General features: G+C 36.8%; 1 protein-coding gene across 1 annotated transcript in view; it reads left to right on the top strand.

Annotated features, from left to right (window-relative positions):
• Positions 1–26,430, top strand: part of Ttc26 (tetratricopeptide repeat domain 26) — a 337,099-nt gene that overhangs the window by 214,679 nt on the left and 95,990 nt on the right. The window contains exon 13 of the mRNA XM_090415574.1: positions 26,065–26,148. Coding sequence (XP_090271700.1) covers positions 26,065–26,148 — 84 coding nt within the window. The remainder of the gene's footprint in view (positions 1–26,064; positions 26,149–26,430) is intronic.

The following is a 26,430-nucleotide window of genomic DNA, read 5'->3' as shown; positions in this document are numbered from 1 at the left end:
ATCCAAAATTGGGGAGAACAATGAGGAGTCAAGCAGATGTTGTGCCCTTATAGGTGGATTTTGAATAGATTGTATCAATAGGAACTACCATTTTGATCTTACAAAATGTAAGGTTGTGAAATTTGGTAGCCAAAAATGGGATGCAAAATATACACCTGGTAGGGATCAGAAAGAATAAAAGAGATTAGCTATCTGGGAGTGATGCTGGTGGATAGGGACCTGGGCCAAGTTGTGAAGTCATTCATATTAGATTATGGCAGTATGCGAAGGACCCTGACATGCAGAAATAAAGAAGTTATAGTTCCATTATGTAAGGCTTAATCAGTGTTATGTGGATTATTGTGCAAAAATTTGGTTACTTAGTTTTTCATGGGAATGAGGAAATATTAGAAAAGGCCTCCAAAGAAGATTGACTGAGGTGGGATCTAGTCATTAAAATGACTAGATCCCAGATTAAAAAAATACAGTTTATAGAGTATTCTGACTAGGGAGGGGAGGGGAGGGGAATGTGATTAAGGCATAAGTAAGGAATTGTTATTAGGTTCATGTGGAAGAAATTTTTCATAGAATGGGAGACAGGATAGAACAAGAGGTATACTTCCTGGAAACTATATAATGAAGGTGTGTTCAAGAGAGTAAGAAGCAGGTTCTTTGAATGGAGAGTGGTTGGTGATTGTTTGAGAGTATGGTGAATGTGTTTAATGAGTTTAAAGTTGGTATTAATAATAAAAAGAATCATTGTTATTTAAAGAAAGGGTGAGTTCTGTTATAATAGTAAGTTGTTTAAGCAGATAGTTCTTATTTGTCAAAAAAAAAATTTCACATTTGACATCCATAGATGCCGTACCTCATGGAGTATTAGGAGAGAAGTCTTCTTCTAGAATAAGTGGTAGAGTTGCAAGATTCCCTTTCCACATAGAGTTTGTAGGATAATCACAAACATTCATGCTCATGGTGGGATTCAAACCTGCAGCCTCTTGGCTGGAGAGCGGACATGCTAACCACTCGGCCAACCAGACTGGCTTTGTCAATGAACATCTTCATAATTCTATTGTTGAGTTGGGTGATAATGATGGAATGTATAATATATTTGTCTGTGTAATATAACTTTGCTGTATTTTGTGAAGTAGAGAGAGAATTATATTTGGAATTAACTCACAGTCAACATGGGTTTGTTAGGCAGAGGTTATGCTTTAGAAATTTTCATATGTGTGTCAACAAGGTGACAAATTCACTTGATAAGGGAGATGCATATACAATGATGCACTTGGATTTTTCAAAGGCTTTTGATAGATTGTCACATGACAAGCTGGTAATTAATCGAAACAGATGGGATTTGAGAGATTAGTGAGTTCAATAGCTGATTGGCTGTTAGATAAGAATCGATAGGTTGTGTGTGGAGGAGTATTAACCCAAAAGAAAGAGGTTATTAGTGAAGTGCTGCTGCAGTCTGTTTTTGAGTTGTTATTGTTTAACTTGTACATTAATGATATTGGGATAGGCTTAATTGGATATATTTAGCTGTTTGTCAGTGATGAAAAGTTGGGAAGAACTATGAGGCAGAGTAGAAGTGGCCTTGTAGAAGAACCTCAGTTAGACTATGTGAGTGGGGAAGTAAGTGGAGTTGTCAGTTTAATGTCACAAATTGCAAGATCTTGCAACATTAAGATGTCAGTTTAATGCTTCATTTCGCAAAGCTGGGTTCCACATAGCCTTTAAGAAATGCAGAGAACCAAGGCCTCTGACCCGATGTCAAATCCTACTCTTCATATGGTGCACCAGTGGATACCTACTTACATGGTAATGAATGAGGATTCATCTGGCAGTTTGGAATTTAATTGACCAAATTGTACTCTCTATTGGCTTAAACCAGAATGAGATTTCGTGCCAGCTGAGGCGTTGCTTGGTGAAACAAGGCCTCTGCTGTTTTGTTGGGGGAAGCAGAGCAAACAGGAAAAAAGTCAGTTTCTGGTACAAACACCAACACAACTTCAGAAGAATTAAAGATAGGAACCATCAACATAAGGAGCATCAACGGAAAGGAAATTTAACTCAAAGAAGAAATGGAAAACATGTGGACATAAAATGTGTTACTGGGAAGAAGACTAAAACAGGTGAGATCCTACTAAATAATAAATATAGAATGTTATATTTTGGCAATAAGGATCAAGGAAAAGAAGGGATACCAGTAGCATTTGTAGCAATAGCAACAACAAACATGAAGATAAACTTCTAGTCATTATGTTGAATTTTTTCTTGACAATTATTCATAAGACTATTACACTTTTTTATATAATCTTTATCAAGTAGCTTTATTTTATCCTCCTACATGTTTCGCCAATCTGTTTCTATTGGCATCCTCAGGGAATACAAACTAGTAAGCTAAAATGAAGGTTACAGACTGTAACCTTCATTTTAGCTTATCAGTTTGTATTCCCTGAGGATGCCAATAGAAACAGATTGGCGAAACATGTAGGAGGATAAAATAAAGCTACTTGATAAAGATTATATAAAAAAGTGTAATAGTCTTCTGATAAACTTCTAGATTGAAGACAATTTCAGAAGGACCCCATTTAGAGTTATGTGGACAATGTCAAAATGAAGTTTGCCCACATAACTCTAAATGGATGATAAAACTTATTTACACTTGTAGTCCCACAGAAGGTTCTCCTAAGGAAGAAGTGGAGGAATTTATCGAGCTGTAAACAAAAGCAGCTGACATGAAGAAATCAAAAAAGCTCATTCTTGTTTACAGTAGAGTAGGAAATGAATCCTGGCATATTGAAATGTTTTGGGAAATCTGGAGAAAAGGGCAAAGTTAATAATAATGGAAAGTGCCTGCTGGATTTCTGTTCATGCTGCAGACTGGTCATTACTAACACTATATTCCAGTATAAAGATATATGCAAATTCAGATGGAGAGAAGATACACAAAATTAGAAAAGTCTCATTGGGTTGTTGACAATGACAGCTTCCCGCTGGGAACATAAGAGTATAAAGAGAATATGAAATTGGAGTGATTATCACTGAGTTTAAAGTATGATAAAAATGAAATTCACATTTAAAATAACAATATCTAAGAAAGTTTTAAATAAAATAATTAAAGTTGAGCAGATTTTATGGGTTAACTATTGACTTGGCTATGCAAACATTATTATTATTATTACCAAAGACCCCATTGAGTCAAAGACTCATCTAGGAGGTCCTTTTATCAAACACACAGCTCATCATACCATGCTTTAAACACACTCAAATTCTCTGCAGACACCACACTCTCAGGCAAGGCATTAAAATCATTCATAACTCTGCATGAAAAAAACCTTCTTCTCACTCCCCTACTCACACCCTCCTTATAAAGCAGGAATGACCTCTGGTTCTCCCCATATATCCCACTATTTTATGTAGAACTTTTCCAGCATTGATCCTATACAACCCCTTACGAACTTGTAGGTCTCTATTATATCTCCTCTCTTCCTCTTGTCCACCAGACTCTGCAAATTGCATCTTCTCAATCTTTCCTTGTACTCGACATTCTAGAGGTCAGAAACTACCTTAGTCAGTCGCCTTTGGACCCTTTCCAACATCTCTTCATCCTTCTGAAAACCAGATGACCAAATCTGGGCACAATAGTCCATGTGTGGCCTAATCAAAGCCTTAGACAACGGAACAAGAAACTCCCTACTTCTACACGTCAGTGTCCTCTGCATCATTCCCAGAAGCCTTTGTGTTGTCTTCATAATTTTGGCTATGTGTCCCCTAAATTTCAGATCCTTATCCACTATCACCCCCAGATATCCACCTCCAACAATATCTCCTCACCAAGCATAAATTCTGCATCTCATGTTTGTTTTCCAAATTTTAAAACCTTACATTTTGCAAAATTGAACTCGCATCCCCATTCCTGTGCCCAATCACTCAATTTATTCTAGTCTTCTTTTAAGGCCACAACATCTTCTCTACTTTTCATGGTTTGTTTCTCAACTTTGCATCATCTGCAAACAACTGAATATCTCCATCCAAATCTTCACCAATATCATTAATATACAAGTTAAACAGTAATGGTCCAAAAACAGACCCCCCCTGAGGCACTCCAATAGTGACTTTCCTTTTCCTGGATATCGCTCCCCCATACACAACTTGTTGATACCTATCAGATAGCCAGTCTCCAATCCAATGCACTAGTCTAATAACCAACTCCATCTGCTCTAGTTTGACTGTCAACTTATTATGAGATACTCTATCAAAAGCTTTTGCAAAATCCAAGTATATTACTGTGTATCCTTCTCCTCTGTCCAAGGAAGCAGTCACTTTATTGTAATAAGTAAGTAGATTACTAAAACATGACATCTTTAGCAAATCCATGCTGTCCATCAAAGATAATACCATTGTTGTCAACCCAACTCTGGATCCTAGTTCTCACAAGCTTCTCCAACAACTTAATTACAACACCTGACACAGAGATAGGCCTATAGTTTGAAGCTTGAGTTTGATCACCTCCTTTATGAAGTGGCACAATCTTGCCCTCCTTCCACTCCTTAAGAACTTGACCGAGTGCGAGACTCGTATTAAAAAAATATTTCAAGGACAGCATAAATTCCCTGGCACATTACTTCAGAATACGTGGTGATATATTATCAAGTCCCACAGCCTTATTCACATCTGGTTTGCTCAACTTCCCATACACCTCTTGCTCACTTACAGTCAGTCTCTCTTCCCCATCCTTCCATAATCATTCTTTTTTTTGCTGGCTACATATCGAAAGAACTCCTTAGGATTCTTTTTTATATATACATAGCCATTGGCTCCATTAACTAACTGCTGTTCATACCTCTCTTTAGCTACGCTCATGAACCAAGTCACCTGCCTTGCCTTGTCTTTGTAGTCCTCATGGTTATTTCCACTTCTTTTATGCTGCCTCCATAATGCCCTTTTTTTCCTCTGTAGTACATGCTTAATCTCTTTATTCATCCATTTCACATCTACCTTATTCGACCTTCTCACCCTTGGAATACATTTAGACATTGCATCTACTAGATAGTTTTTGAAAATCCCCCAACCTGCATTGATCTCTTTTCCTGCTAACTCCTCATTCCCTGTTACACCTGCAAGCTGTCTCCTGAGCTCTTCATACCCCCCCCCCCCCTTGTAGTTCCACATATACCCTTCTCTTACAGAGGTCCTCACACTGCTGGCAACCACCCAGGTAAACATGGTCACGCTCACCAATTGGTTGATAATTTGATACTTCATTTATAATTACCGTATTTTTTTATAGTTAATGCGCACCCCCCAACATTTTCATTACTCCTTTTGATGTATAGATAATGGGCATGCACCAACTAGTGGTAGAGTTCAGAAATACAAACAGAGGATGGAGGAATTCTTTAAAAGCATGTGAGTTGCTAGTAGCAGTGGTCGATTATTCCGTACATCCTGTTTTAAAATATTTCATAAAGTAAATCATTATTTGTTTATATTTTGTTATTAGATCTGAATTACCCATGGAAGACAGAAGTACTTCTTGGAGAAAATCCTACACAGCGCAGTTCAAGCTTGAAGTGGTAGAAGTAGCAAAGGAAAAAGGGAATCGTGAAGCTGGTAGATTGTTCAGTGTTGGAGAAAGTAGTGTTCGTGAATGGCAAAAGGCTGAAACAGTTCTGACATGTTTTCATACGAGGAAACGTGCTATGAGGTTTAGAAGGTGCTTTTGGCCAACCATAGAAAAAACTGTTTGATTGGGTTGTTAGTGAAAGTGCTAAAGGTATGAGAATATCTACTGTCCGTGTGTTGCAGGAATAGAAAAGAATTGTGCAAAATGATAATATAAAGGATTTCAAGGTCTACCCATTTTGGATTTTTGGATTTATGAAGAGAAACAATTTAAGTGTGCACTCCTCCACTAGTGTTGGACAAAATTTGCTGTGCGACTGGGAAGCCAAAGTAGCTAAATTTCATTTGTTTCCGAGAAAAACTTGTGTGGAGTTGATGCTTGCCACTTTGGGAATATGGATGAGGTTCCCTTAAGTTTTGACATGCCTAGTTTTAGGACTGTGAATCTGAAGGGAACCAAAGAGGTTTCAGTTGCTACAACAAGGCACGAAAGGTCTAACTTTACTGTGGTTCTCTGCATAACTTCAGATGGTTCCAAACTGCCACCGATGGTAATTTTCAAAAGAAAGACTGTTCCAAAAGGTTGTGATTCCAATGATATTATTGTTACTGCTAATGATAAAGGTTGGATAAATTCCGAGGTTATGAAATTTTGGTTGGAGAATGTATGGCAAAAGAGAAAAATGGCATTTTCAACCCAAAATCTTTGTTAGTGTTGGATTCATGTAGGGCACACACATGATAGCAGAAGTTAAAACAATTGTAAGTATTCCAAATTGGCCGTCATTCCAGGTGGTTTAACAACTCCAACCTCTTGATCTTGCAGTAAATAAACCATTCAAAGACAATTTTCTGGCTAAGTGGGAAGACTGGATGATGAATGACATCCATGAATATAACAAAACGGGGCAGATGAAAAAAAACTGTAAATGGGGGGGGTACTCTATTACTTATTTATTTATATATTTGTATGCCCCCTTCTTTATATCTCGATTTATCTCTTTAAGCTATACTGCCTTCTGCACTTGCCTTCTTATTCTTTGAACACCAGAAAATTTATTTGAAAAGCTGCGCCACTGATGTCCATTTTCTAGTAACAAGAAGTGTTAAGTGCGTCCAGTAGTTTTCCCATTACATTCAAATTATCCCTGATTAATTAATATCTGCAGTTGGTCTACTATCTATCCTTTACTATCCTTTCTCCTGGGTTCCTGCTAATAGGCTCTAATATTTTTTTTTCAGAACGGTGCATCAAAAAAACTTAAGTATCAGGCAAAACCAACACATTTATTTTATATAAAACAATTTACACTATTATTGCAATAAAGAAAAACTTTGCTTAGTTCAGCTCTACATAAAACAGTTAGCTTAAAATGCCCTTTCAATTCATGAAAATTATGTCACATAAATAACCACTCTCTTCCAAATACAAGTTACTACCCTAAGCAATGGTACCTATTAATAAACTGTTACTTCTTAACTGTTATGCACATAAAAAAAAAATCATTACACACAAAAGCTCTTTCCTTCCAATGCTAAGATAATTCTATAGACAAAATGCACCATTGATAAACAGTTACTCTCTGACTGTTACACATATAAATTTCTATTAATTATTAAACATCTAATTTTCAACCATTAACTCTGCTCAATTTCATCAGCCTCAACTTAACAGTCCACTAATAAAGTTCTCCTATAATTCAAGAAATTGAACAAATGGATCAACTCACTTTATGGCTGCTACCCACTGTGTACTTGACTTCAAACTGGAGTCCTGATCCTTTTCTCCCGCATCAGGTTTTCTCTCCCTGCTTATGCCGGCGTTAGACTTGTTGATGACTTTCTGAGACGGTGTCCTCCCAGTGCACGGGCGAAGATTCCCGGCTTGAGGAATATTTGGATGCGCGTTGAACATAATGGAGCAATTCTTTCCTGCTCGAAAATTCCTTCTCCTCGGACAATACTCCCGGCAAAGAGTTGTCATCAAATCTATGCGTTGCCTAGCAGATTGGCTCCTATCATCTTTTTGTTCAGGTCTATGGCATGACTTCTCCTGAAGTCGTGTCCTTGATGGGTTACATCTGACGGACAACCGCTGGTGACTTCTCGATAACGACCTCTGGAAAACTGATGAGAAACTCCTGGAACCGATACTTGATCTTCCGGCCAACAACTTTTATTCACCTTCTTTCGTATCCCTGCACGAAGATATGGGGACCCTGAACATTTCGGTGCAGTCCCTTGTTCTTCCACTGACACTGACCCTTTCTTTGTTCTTCTTGTGTACTCCTTTAATCCTATTTGTTTCAGGCAGTGGACATTTGTCTGAAGTTTGTCGGTCCATTTAACACTGACTTTGAGTATTTACAGGTGGACTTCACAAACAAGTTTTATGTCCTTATAAGGAACTAACATATACGGTTTTCTGGTGGCAAGGTATTGCCTTAGTTCAACACATTCTAGAATTTTCATTTTAGGGCAGCAAGTAAAGACACAATTCCCATAGGGATTATTTACATTAACAAACTGTTTTAAATATACATAGATATACAGGTTATTTTTATAGCATCCTTACAGGGCTTGACTTCTGTAAAAATTGATGTAAGGCTTTCTGGCATTATTAAGCTACATCAAATTTTTACAGAACGTCATATAAAGATATAGTTACGTGGATTGTAGAAAGTTGGGCTGCTATAAATGAAAACTGTGTTAGAAATGGTTATCTATCGAAAAATACGGTACATCCTCTGATGAGATGACCAAATCCAAGACCCTCAATCCTTGTGTGCCCTCTGTTATCTACTGTCTGAGGTAGTTATCCCTCAAAAACTTAAGAAACTCATTTTCTTTACTTCCAGTTGCTATCTCATCATTCCAGTCTATATTGCCATAATTAAAATATTCCATAATGATCGCCCTTTTCTTATTTGCTTGGCTAATTTGATTATACATTTCATAATTACTACCATCCACATTTCCTGATCTATAACAACATCCAACTAAGTGTTTCATTCCATTCACCTCTATCTCACACCATACTGCCTCAAAACCACTGGCACTATTTCCCTCTTGCATCTCTATTTTGTATGGACATAACCCTTTCTCTATCATCAATAGCACTCCCCTCCCTCTTTACCCCTTCTATCCTCATGAAACACATCATATCCTTCCATCTGTATTCCTGTCAGGATGTCGTCCTCATCTAACCATGTCTCACTTATTCCAACAATTTTTGGGTGAACGGACTCAATTAGTGCAACCATTTCATCTGCCTTGTTTCTTACACTTCTAGCATTTGTATATAAACACAACAGCTCATTCCTGGATCTACAGCTAGTTCCACTGATAACACTCATTCGATGTGATCTCTCAGTGCTCAACTGGGGCCATTTCCCTTTCTGCCCATTCATTCTAGAATCCTCCCCAATTCCAACTGTTTCCTCTTGATCCCAGGTCATCCCATTCCTTTCCTGTCTACACTTGCTTTCACATCCTCTTGGAGCATCCACCTTTCTAAGAAAAAAATAACATAGCTTGAAAACAAGAATCAAACCTTGGAGTCTTACTAGCAAAGCCAGAAAAAAAAAAGATTTATTCTTCTAGGAAGGGATGTTTTGAGTGACAAGTTGTCCATGAGGATAGAAAATAAGAACACTATGGTGGGCAAAAGAAGTTTAAGAAGCAGTCCTGGAAAATAAATGGATACCATAAAAGAATACAGAGAAGAAGGAGAGCTAAAGTATGTGTAAAAAGTAGCTAAACAAAAGTCATGGGAAGATTTTGATAAGAATATAGATGGTAAATATCAGAAAGGTGGCAAAATGTTCTGGAGAAAAAGCTTAGAAATTGAGGAAACAATTCTGTAAAAGGAAATAAAGATAATAAAGGTGACTTGAAAACTGAAGATAAAGATATTCTAGAGTAATTACTTTGAAAAACTGTTAAATGAAACAAGCAGTGACAGATGATAGAAAACACTCATCACAAATGCAAACAGCAGTACATATCAATATTTTAGGTAGAATAAGCTACCAAAGGCTTGAAATGTGGAAAGGCAGCTAGAGTAGTGATATCTGACCAGAAATACTTAGATATGGAGGTTTAAAAGTTTTGCAGTGATAATGCAGCATAAATAATAAGGCCTGATCAGAAGGTCAAATTCCAGGATGATTGGAGAAGAGCTCTCATAGTTCTCATTTATATAAAGGGGAATAAAGCTGAATGTGAGAATTACAGAGGAAGTTCTCCTATTGATTGTTCCTGGTAAGATTTATGCAAGCATACTTGAGAAAAGACTCAGAAAAATTTTGGAAGAGAAATTTGGAGAAGAACAAGCTGGATTCAGACTAGATAGAGATCAGATTTTTACTTCACGACAAATAGTTGAGAAATCATGGCAATATGACAAGGATCTGTACTTAAGTTTTGTATATCTGGAAAAGGTACATGACAAGGTGCTCAATGAAAAGCTTTTCAAAACACTACAATTGTATGGGGTAAATGGAACATTATACAGAGCAATACATAGTATGTATTTAAGTTGTAAGTCAGCAGTTAGAATTGAAAAAAAAATACAGGAAGATGGTGTGTGCTGTGAAGTAAAATCATGTGTAAGACAAGAGAAACAAAGTATTATACTTAGCTCTTTGCTTTATGTAGATGATGTACACATGATGATGCATTCCTAAACAAATGCAGATAGTGCACTTCTAAACAAATCTAGTGCAAGTTTTCTCCAGATTCACTAACTAAATTGAATAATAGCTGTGAACAAATCTGGATGAAAATAGGCAGGAAGATAGAAAACTTCAGCTTCAGTCTCAATGGAGAATCTAGAAAAAGTAAAATTTTTAGCTATTTAGGCACAGTTTTTAGTGAAGAAGGCAAATGAAATATGGAAATAAACAACAGAATAAGTAAATCTGGTATAGTGGTGAGCCAGTTGAAGAAATTTATATGGAATAAGAGAGAAATTGGATAAAATGCTAAACTATAATATACAAATGTCCAAACTAGTTTTAAGTTATGGATCTTATAGTTGGGTTAGTCCTGAGAAAAACTAAGAGATGGCATGAATGGCAGAATCATATTAAAAATGAAGATATTAGGAAGGAACTTGCCATTATTAACATTCAGGAATATGTAAGCAGAGCTGATCCAATGCCAAGATGTCTGAGGAAGATCTGTGTCTTTTTCCTGGTATTCCAAGATCTAGGTCGATTGATTCGGTTGTTTTTGTCTTGTCCTTTGAAGAGTCTTAGATATTTCCATGTGCTCCTTGAACTGCTTTGGCTGTGTTGATGATTTGATTGATTCAGTTAGAAGCGTTATAGAAGACCCAAATGTTAGGTGTGACAATGCTGGAGTGCCAACATGTAATTGATTATTTTGAAGGAATATTTGCAATAGGAGATTAGTAATGTTAACTTAATTGTGTAGTACTGCCTTGGTATCCTGTATACATCTTGAGGGTACATATCAGAAAATTTATTATGATGATGTTACAAGACTGTGCACTTTGTGATATTAAGCTGTCAGTTTAATATCACAAAGTGCAAGATTTTTAAAGCTGGTAGGCAAGGTTGCAATACAGAGCATAATTTAATGGGGAAAATTTGAAAGAGGTGGAAGAGATAGGAGATCTGGAAGTGATAGTGGACAGAGACTTGAAGTTTAGGCATCACATTGCAAAAATTGTGAGAACATCACAGCAGATTATGATGAGGAGGATTTTAACATGCAGAAGCAAAGAGGTTATGGTTCCCTTGTAGAAGGCCTTGATCAGGCCACATATTGACTACTTGTTGCAGGTGTGTTTACTTGGTTTTTAAGGGGATGTGGATATATTTGATTGATTTTCCCTTTCAGTCATTTCCAACCATAGGTAACTTTGTACACTTTGCCCACAAAGTATTCCTGGTGAGATTTTTACAAGGTAGTTCACCATTGCTTTCCCCAACCCCCCCCCCCCCTATTTTATTTGGGCTCGGGACCAGCATATGGCTGGGACATATTCATGACTATAATCCATGTGTGTTCACAGGGCTGATTTGCCTGTTCTGGGGGGGGACAAAAAACCTGAGTTTCTGGGTGAAAAAACCCCTACCTTTGTATGAGGCCAGCTAACTCACCTTTAGTCAAAAGAGACCAGATAAAGGTTCCTCACATCACCGACGAGAATCAAACTCAGGTCTTTCTGACCAAAGCTTTGTCTATGCTGATTGAGCTACAGAGGCTCAGTGGATATATCAGAGAGGTCCAAAGAAGGTTCACTAAGGCGGTGTCGGGTGTATGGAATGTAGGATGTGAGATTGAGGGAATGCAATTTACAGACCTTTGTGAATAGGAGATGGGAATATGATGGAGACATATAAGTTGATAAGGGATTAATGTGGAAGAGATTTTTCAGAGTTGAGGCAATCTCTGGAAGCTATATAAGGAGGATGTGCAAGGGGAGTGAGGAGCAGGTTCTTTGCATGGAGAGTGGTTGCTGAGTGTTATGGATAAGTGTAGTGTAGAAAATGTGAATGGGTTTAACACATTCATGTAGGGGAGAAGAAGAAGAATCCTCTTGGACTGACTGTGAACTTATGGCAGGACAAGATGTTTCCTTTTTGGCTGTCCTGTTTATGTATTGGTGGGCACACCATATATTGCAAAGGGTTCTTCAATTAGAGACAAATTGTTGGTATATTTAAATTCCTAAAAGTATAAATATGTGAATTGACTTGGCGCATGTAAAGGAGAGAAAGAACAAGTGCAAATAGAAATACTTTCATTAAAGGCAAATTAATTACTAATAATTTACAGTTGTGGTGTTATACAGGGTGGTTCAAAATTCCATATACAAACTTTGAGGGGAGATAGAGTACATCAAAATTAACCATATTCACATAGGAAAGCATGACCAGAAACGGCACCCGAAACTGATAGGTGGCGCTGTTCGGCAGCGCTCCAGGTGAGCAATTGGGGCTTCCTCATTAAAGCTTTCGACATCGTACGAAGAACATGCGTCGTTTTACCAACGCTGAGATGGCAGACATGCGCCTCGTTTACGGGTTAGCTGACAGTAATGGATGAGCCACTCTACGAATGTATCATGAAAGGTGCCCAAACAGACTTGTACCACATCACCAAATGTTTGTGCATTTGCATCAGAATTGATTGATGCAAAATCCCGCCATGGAAGAGGAGGTGTTGCATACGATGGACAATAATCCAGAGACAAGCACACGTACCATTGCCTCTGCTATAGGAGTATCTTGATCCAGTGTATTGCGCATTTTGCACTCTGAGTCCTTGCATCCATTTCATCTGCAATGGGTCCAGTTACTGATGGCCGAAGATTATCCTCGATGTGTGGATTTCACGCAGTGGTTTCTGCAGAAATGTGCCGTAGACCAGGATTTTCCAACTTGTGTTTTGTTCACGGATGAAGCTTCATTTACCTGTGAAGGGGCTTCAATCACCACAATGCTTATGTGTGGGCCCATGAGAACCCACATGCTGCACAACAACGCTTTGCCATTAATGTATAAGCAGGTATTGTCACTAACAGTTGAGTCACCCCATACCTGTTACCACCCTGACTGGACTCCCAGAAGTATCGGACCTTTCTGGAAGAAGTTCTGCTGGATTTACTGAACAATGTTCCAATGACTGTGTGTCAGCAGATGTGGTTCCAACACATCTGGGCTACAGCCCATTTTGGCATTTCTGTGCATCAGTATTTGGACAGGTCCTTTGGGGCTCGATGGATTGGGTGTGGTGGACCCAGTGCATAGCCCCCCCATGCTCACCTGATTTATCAAGCATTGATTTCTTTCTGTGGGGGAGGGGTTCTTAAAGCCATGATGTATGAAACGCCTATTGCCTCTGACATGGACCTCGTGGCAAGAATCACCATTGGTGCTGCTAATATCCAGGAAACTCCAGGTATTTTCGAAAATGTACAGCAATCAATGCGTCGTCGGTATCAGGCACGCATCACTGCTAATGGTTGTAACTTTGAGCACCTGATGTGAAACCATATTACGTATCCAACTACTATTGAACTGTTCAGTTACGCCTAATGAAGTGTTTTACACTACTTACTGCCTTGTGTTATATTTCTGTATCTTTGTGTCCCTGTTAGTACCTTCCAGTGACATTTCTGGTTATGCTTTCCTATGTGAATATGGTCAATTTTGATGTTCTCTACCTCCCCTAAAATTTGTAAGTGGAATTTTGAACCACCCTGTATATTTATGTCCATTGAGTTGTTTTGGTGGAACGAATTACATGTGATCCTATAACCTCTGGATGTGCATGTTTGCATTTATGATGGGCATAATTAAAAAAAATAAAAATAAAAAAAGAGAGGGAAAGATATTTGTTTGCAAAATATAAATAACTAACAAATAATAAACAGCAGCTAGCTGTAGTAAATAACTAAAGGGAGAAAATTATTCTGTGAACTAATGATGTTGCTCAGGTGATTCATCTGGGCATGGCAGGAGGTGAGAGCAGCAAATCATCTTGCACAATTTGTTGTGCTTATTATGTATATTTATTTATATTCTTTTATTTCTGTTCTGTTTTGTTTTCTAAGAATTTTCTTTTATTTACTAATGTTCAGTGTACACTTTTTCCATAATAATATAATCACAAATAATTTCCCTAAATAATCATCCACCTCTTTGCAATTCTACATTCATCACGAGTTTTCTTTTTGTCTGCATCTGTTCTATATTATCAATAATAGATGATGGAGACTGCATATGCTAATATTTTTTTAGAGATCACCAGATGCATTCCTCTTCTTATAACACATAGAAGGATTCATTTTTATTCAGGAATAGGAATAAATGAATTTTTACTCAGTATGTTTATTCTTCCTTTTACCTAATTACTCTCTCCATCCCATAGTAGATGCTACTGACTGCCCCTCCTTTAAATTAGCCAAACACTTAGCTAAATCTTTAATTCCACTTACTGGCCACTCATCTAATATAAAAAAAATCCATGCATTTCAAATCTTTAATCCAGAATTTAGTTTTAAACAATAATGATATCATGGTGAGCTTTGATTTCATCTCTTTCTTTCTGACACTTTAAATTTAATGAAAAATGGCAAACCCTGATCTCTTATTTTGTCATCCATATTTATTTTGGAAGGACACCTTATTTAAACAGATAGAAGGTGCTTCCATGGGCTCCACTCCTCTGGCCAGTTCTATATTGAACATTTTGAAAAAATGTGCTCTTGATACTGCCAGTCTTAAAGATATACTGATGATGTGTTCTCTATTTGGCCACGTGGCTCAGACACATTAGACTTCTTCTCCACCTGAACAGCTAGCACCCCAGAATCCAGTTCTCTATAGAAAAGGAAAATAACAACAACCTGCTTTTTTAAATACTTTAATCACACATTTGTCTAATAGCACTCTTTCTTTCTTTCTCAGCTTACAGAAAACCCATCTACACAGGTAAATAAATAAACTTTCCCATCATTCCCCCCCCCCATCCTTCTCAACAGCATGGTGTCATCAGAATCCTTGTCAACAGGCTTTCCTTAAGCTGAACTTGCCCTTATTCACCAAACCTTATCTTACCTTCCTGTCCAATGGTTACAATGCCAAAATAATCAACAAATTATCTGTCTCTCACATCTCTTTCAACATGCTGGCCTGGCTGGCCGAGTGGTTAGCATATCCGCTCTCCAGCCAAAAGGCTGCGGATTCGAATCCTGCCGTGGGCATGGATGTTTGTGAGTGTCTGTGGAAATACTAGTGGTGGTGGTTGGTGGTAGATGACATTGGTGTAGTTGCAGTCAGTTGGTGGATTGAATATTGTAGAGCAAGTGCCCTCTCTCGATGAGTCCTTGGACTCCCTGGAGGTGTCAAATAATAATAATAATAATAACATTCAGACTATAGTATGCTATTACTATTCTCTGTATTCAGGGCATATTAGAAAAAATAGCCAGAACTTTAGAGAAATATAATGTCTGCACTACTTTCAAGCCTTATCTGAAGTTTGTTTCCCCTCTCTACTCTCTCCTATCAAATCTTGGGAAGTTTAACACAGCCTAATCTTAATCAGCATGATTGTGTTAAACTTCCCAAGATTTGGGAAACCTTAATTCTTAGGTTAAGGCTAGGCACACTTCATTGGACTTAAGACTTCAAATAGTCTGATTTCTTACACTTATTGTTTTGTGTTTGTATGTGTGTTATTACAATTTTAATATTGTATTCCTGAAGGTGTATCTATGATACAGATGAAATATCAGAATGATTAAATCTGCTGTTTACTTATTTCTCTTTGTGTTGTATTCATTCCATTAAATTTTATTATGAGTGTAAACCAGTGTTTAAGCCTAAAATCATTTTCACTCTAGTCTTCTTTCCAAAGACCAGAGTGATGTCCCTATATAGTGAAAAACATTACATCCCCAATGGACACAAGAAAAACAAGTAGTTTTATTGTATCAGTAAACATAGTATAAAGACATTTACACTTTATGAACTATATTTAGTAATAATTAATGTAATTAGAGATAATTGGTGTGAAAATGACCCTACATAATGAAAAACATCTTCAAAAATGTGATCCAGAGGAAGACTGACAGTGAGGTGGAGAGAATAGATCATAAGAATAGCAGGGTTATATGGACCCTTGCCCTGCAGTGTGATGTAACACACTGCAGGGCAAGGGTCCATATAACCCTGCTATTCTTATGAACAGGCTTTCATCATCATCAACATAATTTCACAGGATATATTATTATTAAAAGAGACCTCCAGGAGGCCACATATTACCCACTTTACCTACACTCATCACCTCCAATCACAGTTCATTTCAATCATGCACCACTCTATGAGAGAAAAATCTAGCTCACACCTCTTCTTGACAGCATTCATTCTCAACTTCCAAGAATGCTCTCTCCCCCCTCCATGAAATGAAAAATTTCATCTACTGATATCCTGTATGACCCTTTCAGAAGTTTGTAAGTCTCAATCACATCACCACTCTTTCTCCTGTTTGGTAGTGTATGCAGTCCACAAATCTATCTTCATAATTTGTATTCAGCAATCCAGATATCATTTTTAACACTCTCTCCTTTGCACTCTTGCCACTGTATCAGAATCACCACAGAAACTAGACCTGTGCACAATAGTCCTACTGTTATCAAGGCCTTGTAAAGAGGAAAAATGACCTTCTTATCTTTAGATGTCAATTTTCATTTCAGTATTGTAATTATCTCTAGAGTAGTATATCTTTGATGTCTTTGCTATATGGCCCTTGAGCTTCATCTTCCCATCTATTAAAACTCCAAGATCCCTAGCATGATCAGTTTCATTTAGTATAACCCCACAAATATAACATGATACCGGATATCTCATCACACCAAAGTACATGACTTTACATTTACTAACATCAAACTGATAGCCATTTAAACATGTCCATAATTCCAGTCTATGCAAATTATTCTGCAAGTACTACATATCAGCCACATTCATGATTATTACCCTGCCTATCTTTGCATCATCAGCAAATAGCTATCACCTGGGAAATCCTTCCCAATGTCATTAATGTATTACAATGGATCAAAGAGTGATCCTCGTGGTACACCACCAGTTACCTTAAATCTTGCAGACTCACATTCCTCATATACCACTTTTTGATGTCTGTCAGTTGGCCATCCACTTTTCTATGCTGATATTTTATAATCCAATCCCATATTCTTCAATTGATGCAACAGTCTTCCATGCTTCATTCTGTCAAAAGTTTTAGCAAACTTCAAAAGTATCATGGTATATCCATTCTTTCCTATCTAACTGAACAGTAACTTTATTATGGAATGTGAACAAGTCTCAAACATGACCTTCCCTTAGTAAATCCATGCTGTTCATTGCAAAGTATAGATTCTCTGTCAACCAATTTCTGTATGCAAGCCCTAACCCACTTTCCCAAAATCTTCACTACAACTCCAGAGATACTGATAGGTTGATAAGTAAGCTGACCTGGTTGGCTGAATGTGATCATCCTGCTCTCCAACCAACAGATCGCCAGTTCGAATCCCACCATGGGTATGAAGACCACTGTCCCACTTAATGAAGGCTTGAAATGGCATCAAAAAATTCCATGTTTGGTCTCTAAAGCAGAGTTTCTGGACTATGCAAAAATAAATAAAAAATTACAAAAAAGATATATGAAATATAAAAATGAAAATAAACCCTTAGCCCACTCACAGTACAAATGTACTAGATGTTTACTAATAACCTTTCTTGGGCAAGAACCACATAAAAAAAATACTCAAATTATGTAGCCTGGCCAAAGAATATCCAGTTCAGCTGAACGCTCTTTTAACATCTGTGCTTATGCTTCATCAATCCCTATTGCCGAATTTTTATTCAGTTTGCGTTTCTTAATCCAGAGGAAAGGTAACAATGAGCACAATGTTGCATATAGCAGGTTGATAGCTTTTAGCAAAATGGGCACTCATTAATTGAACAATCTCATCTGCATCTGTCACCTGCATTCAGTAGAGTTATTCTTTCATATTCATTCTTTCTTTTACTTGCATCATCACCATCATCATCATCATCAAATTCCTGCCATGTACCCTCAAGTGGGTTTACAGGATATGATAGTACTACATGAAAAATTTACATCATTACTAACTTCCTATCTACAATTTTCCTCCAAATCAGTCTGTTACTTGTCAAGATTCCAACATTATCAGATCTTATATTTCTATCATCTAAGGCACTTTGTACCGTATCAATCCACCTATATCTTGGTCTTCCTCTGGGTCGTTTTGCTGCCAACCTGGCAGAGAACACTTGTTTTGCTAATCTTTCTTCGCCCATTCTGTTTAAGTGACCATACCACCTGAGATTAGCTCTGCTAATGCATTCCTGGATGTTGACAATGTCAAGTTCTTTCCTAATATCCTCATTTTTAATATCATATTGCCATTGATGCCATCTGCTCACGCCTATAATCTTTCTCAGGACTCTCATATCTGCGGTCTCTAGTCTTAGATCAAGTGTTTTACTTCTGACCCAGCTCTCAGATCCATAAGTTAAAACTGGTTTGAACACTGTCTTGTATACAGCTAATTATTGTTCCAACTAATTTCTCTCTTATTCCATATGAATTTATTCAATTGACTTCCCACTATACCAGCTTTGCTGATTCTGTTGTCTATTTCTATATTTAATTTACCATCTTCACTAAAAATTGTGCCTAAGTAGCTGAAATGTTTTACTTGTTCCACAGGTTCTCCATTCACAACACAGTTGACATTTTCAATGATTCTGCCTATTTTCATTGTCTTTGTCGTTTTATTGCTGACCTTCATACCATATCTATTACAACAGCTATTCAATTTAGTCAGAGAATCTTGCAGATTTGTGGCTGATTTATTTAGAAGTATAACATCATCCGCATAAAGCAAAGAGCTGACATTAACATCTCAAATTTTGATATCGTGTTTAATACCACTTTCCTTCATAATGTGATCCATATAGATAATGAATAACAGAGGGGATAATGTACATCCTTGTCTCACACCAGATTTAACATTAAACCACCTTCCTGTACTTCCTTCAATTCTAACTGCTGACTTACAACTCAAATTATGGCTAAGTATTGCTTGATATGATGCCCCATTGACACCATATAACTGTAGCGTATTGAATAGCTTCTCTCTCTTGGCACCTTGTCATATTCCTTTTCCAGATCAACAAAACTTAAATACAGATCTTTGTTATATTCCCATGTTTTCTCAACTATTTGTTGTAAAGTGAAGATCTGATCCTGGCAGCCTCTATTTGGCTTGAATCCAGCTTGTTCTTCACCAAGCTTTTCTTCCACAATTCTTCTCAACCGTTTCTCAAGTATACTTGCATAGATCTTGCCAGGAACCCTCAGTAGGGAAATACCTCTGTAATTCTCACATTCAGTTTTATTTCCCTTTTTATATATGGGTACTATGAGAGCTCTACTCCAATCATCGGGAATTCGTCCCTCTGTCCAGGCTTTCTGAACTATGCAGTGCAGCCACTGTAAGATTCTTATACCACCATACCTCAGCATTTCTGGTCGAATATCATCTACTCCTGCTGCCTTTCAACATTTGAAGCCTTTGATGGCTTTTTCTACTTCAAGTATGGATATGTATTCCTGACTGCATGCCTGGTCAGTGTTTTTTACCACTGTGCTGTCATCACTGCTTGTTTCATTTAGCAGTTTTTCAAAGTAATTACTCCATACTTCAAGGATATCTTTTTTCTCCCTGTTTTCATGTCACCTTTATCATCTCTAAGTTCTTTTACAGCACTCGTTCCCCCATTCCTAAGCTACTTCAACAACCTCCAGAATATTTTGCCACCTTCTTGATATTTATTTTCTATGTTCTTGCCAAAGTCCTCCAATGACTTTTCTTTAGCTAGTTTTACACAGTGTTTAGCATTCTTGCATTTGTCTCTGCATTCTCTAAGAGCACAAGCTGACTTATTTGACAGGATCTTTTGATATGCTTTCTTCTTTTCCTTCACTGCCTCTTTAACTTCCTGTGTCCACCAGGGAGTTCTGATTTTTTTATCCTTGCAGACAACCTCATCACATGCCTCTCTGGCAGAATCAATCAATGTTTTCTTCAGAGTTTGCCACTGAATCTCCAGGGTTTGATTCCTGTTCTCAAACTCTTTCATTTTTTCTTCAATACTCTTTGTGTATTTTAATCTACAGTTCACATCTGAGAGCTTCTCAACTTTTATTCGCTTTAAAACTTTCTTACATATTATTCTTTTCAGTTATTTGCTTGCATCATAACAGTAGAATTCTTTTGGGTTGTGTTTAACTTGCAGTGTCAGAGTCTTTTCATGCTTACAACTATTGTATGGAAAACAAAGTCTAACTCTTCTCACCTGTTCCTTTTAATTTTCACTGACATCATCTTTATGCACAAGGTATTCTTTTCACATCATCTTTTTCTTACGAATCTCTTGCCTAATAAGATTACATATCACTTTCACTCCCATCCTATTTATTTTCGAACTCTATGGACATACTGCATCATTTAAGTATTTTTTTAAACAAATGCACTGTTAATATCCTTCCCATCCAACAACCAATACCATGGCACTGAACCCAGCATACTCCTCAGTTGGTCATAATTTCCTGCTTTGTAGTTAAACATTCCATTCAGAAAAGTTAATCTGAAAAATTGTTTCTGGTATTGCAGTCACTGTTTTCAACTCTAAGTGGAAAGCCTCTGTAGCTCAGTCAGTATAGACAAAGCCTTTTGGTCGGAAAGACCTGGATTCAATTCCCGTCCATGATCTGGTCTCTTTGAATGAAAGGTGAGTTAGCCAGTCTCATATGGAGGTATGGTTTTTTTCACCCAGAAACGCTGATCTCCCAGAACAAGCAAACTGGCCCCATGAATAGACACGGATTACAGTCAGGAATACTTTAGACTCAGCCATAGGCCTGATTTATCAGCTGTATGCTGGTCCGGAGCCCAGATAAAAATGGAGGGGGGGGGATGAGGTGGTGCCATACTTCCTTGTAAAAGGGGCCTCATGGCCATTGCATCCGATGTTGTATATGCTAAATAAATAATAATAAACTCTAATTGGATTCAAATAATCTAATATTATTAGCATCCCCCTCCCCCTAATCCTGTCTATTCTTTCTAAAAAATACTGTACCCTTTACACTCAATACCAGTTAGTATGCCTGCCTATGATAGCCAGGTCTTGCTAATACCTACAATTGGATGTCCCAACTTATTCGTCAAGCCAACAAACTTCACTCTGTTTTTTAGATTCCTATCATTTGTGTACAGCATAATAAGTTAACTGCATGGTTTTTTGTATTATCTTTTGTGTAGTCTGCATGACACGGACAACTTGCAGATTTCTGTTCTTATTTGTAGTGTCTTACTTATGCAGACATCCTCGTACATGCTTGATAAGTTGGAATCGGACTAACACAAAATCATTCTCTTCTCATAAAGCCTTGATAGACCACATCTGGATTACTGTACTCAGGTTTGGTCATGTGGGGTTCTTGGGGATCTAGAGGTAAGTGACCAAGATGATGAGTTGGTCCATGGAATGCTCCCTGTGAGGATTAAGATTAATTAAGATTACTATTAAGATTAATTACAGGCTCTATTAGATCGACTCCAACTTATTGGCTACCTCTTTAGCAGACATTATTCCTACATAACTACATAGATTGAACTTTTTAGTCCATGAATTTCGAAAAATTGCTGGTAATCCAAACCTACCTATTCATCAGGATCTCCCAAATCTTAACGTTAATAGATTGAAATCTCGCCATCGATCACTACGAGCAGCTGAAGAACTAATATTAAACAATTTTAATACTTTATTAAAGTGGGAGGAAATATGGAAGGAAAATATGAAAGAATATTTACATAACATCTTTAAAGGTGATCAAATCATTTCAGGATCGGATCTACCTCGCAAAACCTGGACAATACTAAATAGGATTTGGACAAACCATGGCCTTTGTGGCAATACTCTCTATAAATAAAACAATCATCTCCAATATGTGACTGTGGTGCTCCACGACAGACTATGCAACACATTGTAGAGAAAAATACAGGAATGATAGATGATAACGGGATACTGTATGGGGGACAGCATGGTTTTGTGAAGGGTAGATCATGCCTCAGTAACTTACTCACGTTTTATAACACAGTGACGACTGAACTGGATAAGGGTAATGGGTTTACAGTGATATTTTGATACAGTGATAATATTTACTAAGGCCTTTGACAGGATACCACATGGAATTCTAATCAGTAAACTGCAGCATATGGGGATGGATATAAGGTTGGTGAGATGGATAGGACGGTGATTGATGGAGAGATATCAGAGAGTAGTTTATTCAGGAGTAGAGTCAAAAAGATGCCCTGTGACTAGTGGTGTGCCGCAGGGTTCTGTTCTTGGACCACTACTATTTAATTTGTTCATTAACGATATCAGAAATGATCTGAGAGGAATTATTCATTTGTTTGCTGATGATGCAAAGTGGGGTAGAGCAATAGTGAATGCACATGATGTCAAAATTTCGCAGGATGATTTCGATAGATTGGAGGACTGGGCTAAGGAGAATGGATGTCAATTTAATGTGACAAAGTGTAAGGTTATGCATTTTGAGGGTGAAAAGATTATCAGCAGCAGATTGATGATATACTCTAGGAGATTGACGAGACCAGGGATTTGGGAGTGTTGGTGGATAGAGAGTTGAAGTTTAGGGGGCACATTGCAAAAGTGGCCAAATCAGCTCATCAAATCACTTGGTTACTGAAGAATACCTTGACGAGCAGAGACAAGCAGGTTATTGCTTGTATCTGTATCGAGCCTTGATAAGACCCCCATCTTGACTACTGTGTATAGATCTGGCCTCCAGGGTTTCTTCTTGATGGGGGGGAGGTAGAGAGGATCCAGAGACAAGTGACCAAGGTGATAGCAGGTCTATGGAATAAACCTTATAAGAACAGGTTGAAGATTTGTGGGTTGCAGAAATTGGTTGATAGGCAGAAATGGGGTGATATGATTGAGACATTCAAATTACTGAAGGGGTTTCTATAAAATTAATGACTTCAAGGCAAAGTATGATAGATTCTGTGAGGAAGCTGAATAGTTGTTCTTGACATGATGTTTAGGGCCTCCCTTGATGAGTCTATAATAATAGATAATAATAATTGTAAAAAATGCACCTTTCGTGCTTATCAGAATGACTGGAATGACTTTTTACAAGCGACTTGAATCTGTGACTTGGATTACAAATTTAGATCTGAATTAATGATATAAATGTTTTTCTTATAATAACATATTAAGACACTTTTAACTTTTATTTCAACTTTTATTTGCTATACTAACACTTTTGCTTTTAACTTTTTTATTTTAACTTTTATTTATTTTATTTTAATTTTAATTTTTCAATTCCTTGAATTAGATCTATGTTTTCCTTCAAAGTTTTTAACTTAAAATATTTTAAATTATTCAATCCTGTTAATATATAATGGCATCATGATTTTCTTTTTTAACATCGTGTTTTTGCCATGAGCTATGTATGTATGAGGATTGATTGAGGGTTTGTAGATTGCAAAAGTTGGTTGATAGGCAAAAAAAAGGGGGATATGATAGAAACATTTAAGTTACTTAAAGGCTTTTATAGGATTGATGCAGGGGAAATGTTTCAGCACTTGGCTAGAGGGGACAGAAAAAGAGATATTCTCTGGAAGTTGGGTAAGAGTGTGGTTAGCAAGGGTGTGAGGACTAGATTTTTAGCTTGGAGAGTGGTGAAGGAATGGAATGGATTGCTTGAGTCAGTTGAGAGTACTTTGTCTGTTGATGGTTTCAAGGAGAAGTATGATAGATATTGTGTTGATAAATATGTGGAAAAGCTTATGTGTTGGCAATGCATGTTAATTTATTTTCACAGTACTGATTACAATACAGAATAATAAGAAAATAATTAATATTTATTAACTTATTAGCTGATATTTCTCTGGTATTATCCAGCATCTTCAGTGCACAAGAACAATTTCTCATGGTACATGAAACAATAACAATTTGTCAGTGGGACTAGTTTAAATCAGGGGTCTGCAAATGGCGGCCCAAACGTGCATTTTTGGTGGCCCATAAAGGGTTGACCATACTTACATGGCATGTGAATTATTGCTGAATTATTTAAATAATACATTTTATAATATGAATAATAAATTAAAAATAATTTTATACCTATACTTCGTGATATCGCCATGCAAATTGGCACAAGTCAACCGTGTGAGTCATCGTGAGCAAGGATAACAAAGGTGACTTCATCCGATGAAAACCGAGATTTTGGCGCACTTTTGCAGTTGCATTCCCTGGTCTATCTTTTAATATAATTCAATAATTCAATAACATCAACTATTATTTTCAGAGGATATATATTTGTTAAAAATAATTTCAAAAATAGGTTCAAGAAAACGTAAAATTGCACATGAAGGAAGAAGGTTTAATGATGAATGGAACAGCAAGTACTTCTTTGTTGAAAATTGGACTAAGTCCCTTTGTCTTATTTGTCATAAAAGTGTTGCTGCTATAAAAGAATGTAATATCAGACATCATTACGAGAATTTTGTACTTTATCTCGTAATCTCAAAGTTTAAATATTTCTGTGTTTTTTAAGATTGATACAATAAAAATTGATGACTTAAGTTTTTTTTTTTTTTCACTCACTGTTTTTTCTTAAAGCACTTGCGGCCTGATTATTGAATGTGGCCCTCAAGTCTAAAAAGGTTGCCAACCCCTGGTTTAAACCATAAACCATTTCAACCATATGTCAAATTGGCAACCCTCATCCATTTACCTAAGGACAAACTCTCTTCTTTATCACATCCAGGAGTTTATGAAGTGTCCTGTTCTTGTGACCTGGCTTACTATGGACAGACAGATAGAACTGTTGTTATCTACCTTGGTGAACATAAAAAATACATCTTGCACTATTGTTATTGCAAGTTGGGTCTAACAGACTTTGCCTTGGATACCCTTTCACACAGGATCAGATGGAAGAAAACGAAAGTGCTACACAGAAGTCATTATAAGTTAGAGAGATTGTTTTTGGAATCAATAGCAGCTTTAAAACATACTCCAAACCTCAACAAATATGGCTGTATAAATTTACCAAAAATCTGGGAGACAGTCATTTTAAGATCTAATTAGTACTTGTTTTCCCTCTTTTCCCAACATAGATGGTGGCTAATTAGGACTTTAGTGTCTTATGTTGTCCTTTACAATTTTTTAAACTAGTCCCAATGTTATACCAATTTGTTGTTATTTCATGTACTGTGACAAACTGTTCTTGCTCTCTGAAGATGCTGGATATAATACCAGTGAAATATCAGCTAATCAATTAATAAATATTAATTATTTTCTTATCATTCTGTGTTGTAATTTGTATAAATTACAACACAGATTGTAATCAATACCATGAAAATAAATTAACATGTTGTGCTGATAGTTTAGGCCTCCCACGATGAGTATTAGGACACTTCATAAAATAATAATAATCATTTTGATTATAATGCTCTGGAAAGTTCTGATAACACCCAGAATAAAAATGATATTAAAACAACTGATATAATCACAAGAAAGAACATATATGAACATACTAATAGAGCAAAGTTATGAAGGTAACTTATATTTTTATATTCTTATGTCTTCGTATGTTCTTTCTTGTGGTTATATCAGTTGATGTAATTTTGTTTTAGGTGTTTATCAGAACTTTCCAGACCTCCACTCGTATATAGGACCTTGGCCCACCAGTGGGATATAACAGGCTAATATCACATCATCGCATCTGAAATTGTATCAAGTATATTTATAACTTTTTGATAATATTGAACTATCACTGAGTATCTTTTTACAGAGTTACTTCTATAATGATGACACTTTCAACTTCAATTATGCCCAAGCCAATGCTGCAGCTGGGAATTATAAAGAAGCAGAAGAGGTAAGCATATTAATATATGAATTCTGTCACTGTAGTGACAATTATGACAACATTTCATTATGATATGTTGTTCATAATGTAATGAATAGAACCATGGACTGACTCAAAAAATAATTTTATTTCTCACCTGCATTCACATATCACCACCACACAAAAAGACGTGATTTTATGCTTGTAAATGTAGTAACAGAAACTAGACTTAAGTTACTCACTAACCCTGAATATGTTGATATTGTCTTTAACATTATTACTTAGTTTAATATATATATATATATACATAAT

The sequence above is a fragment of the Typopeltis vanoorti genome, chromosome 3 (assembly GCF_054136105.1).
Source record: "Typopeltis vanoorti isolate ZY-2024b chromosome 3, IOZ_Tvanoo_1.0, whole genome shotgun sequence".
NCBI lineage: Eukaryota > Metazoa > Arthropoda > Arachnida > Uropygi > Thelyphonidae > Typopeltis > Typopeltis vanoorti.
This window is presented reverse-complemented; position numbering and strand designations above follow the sequence as displayed.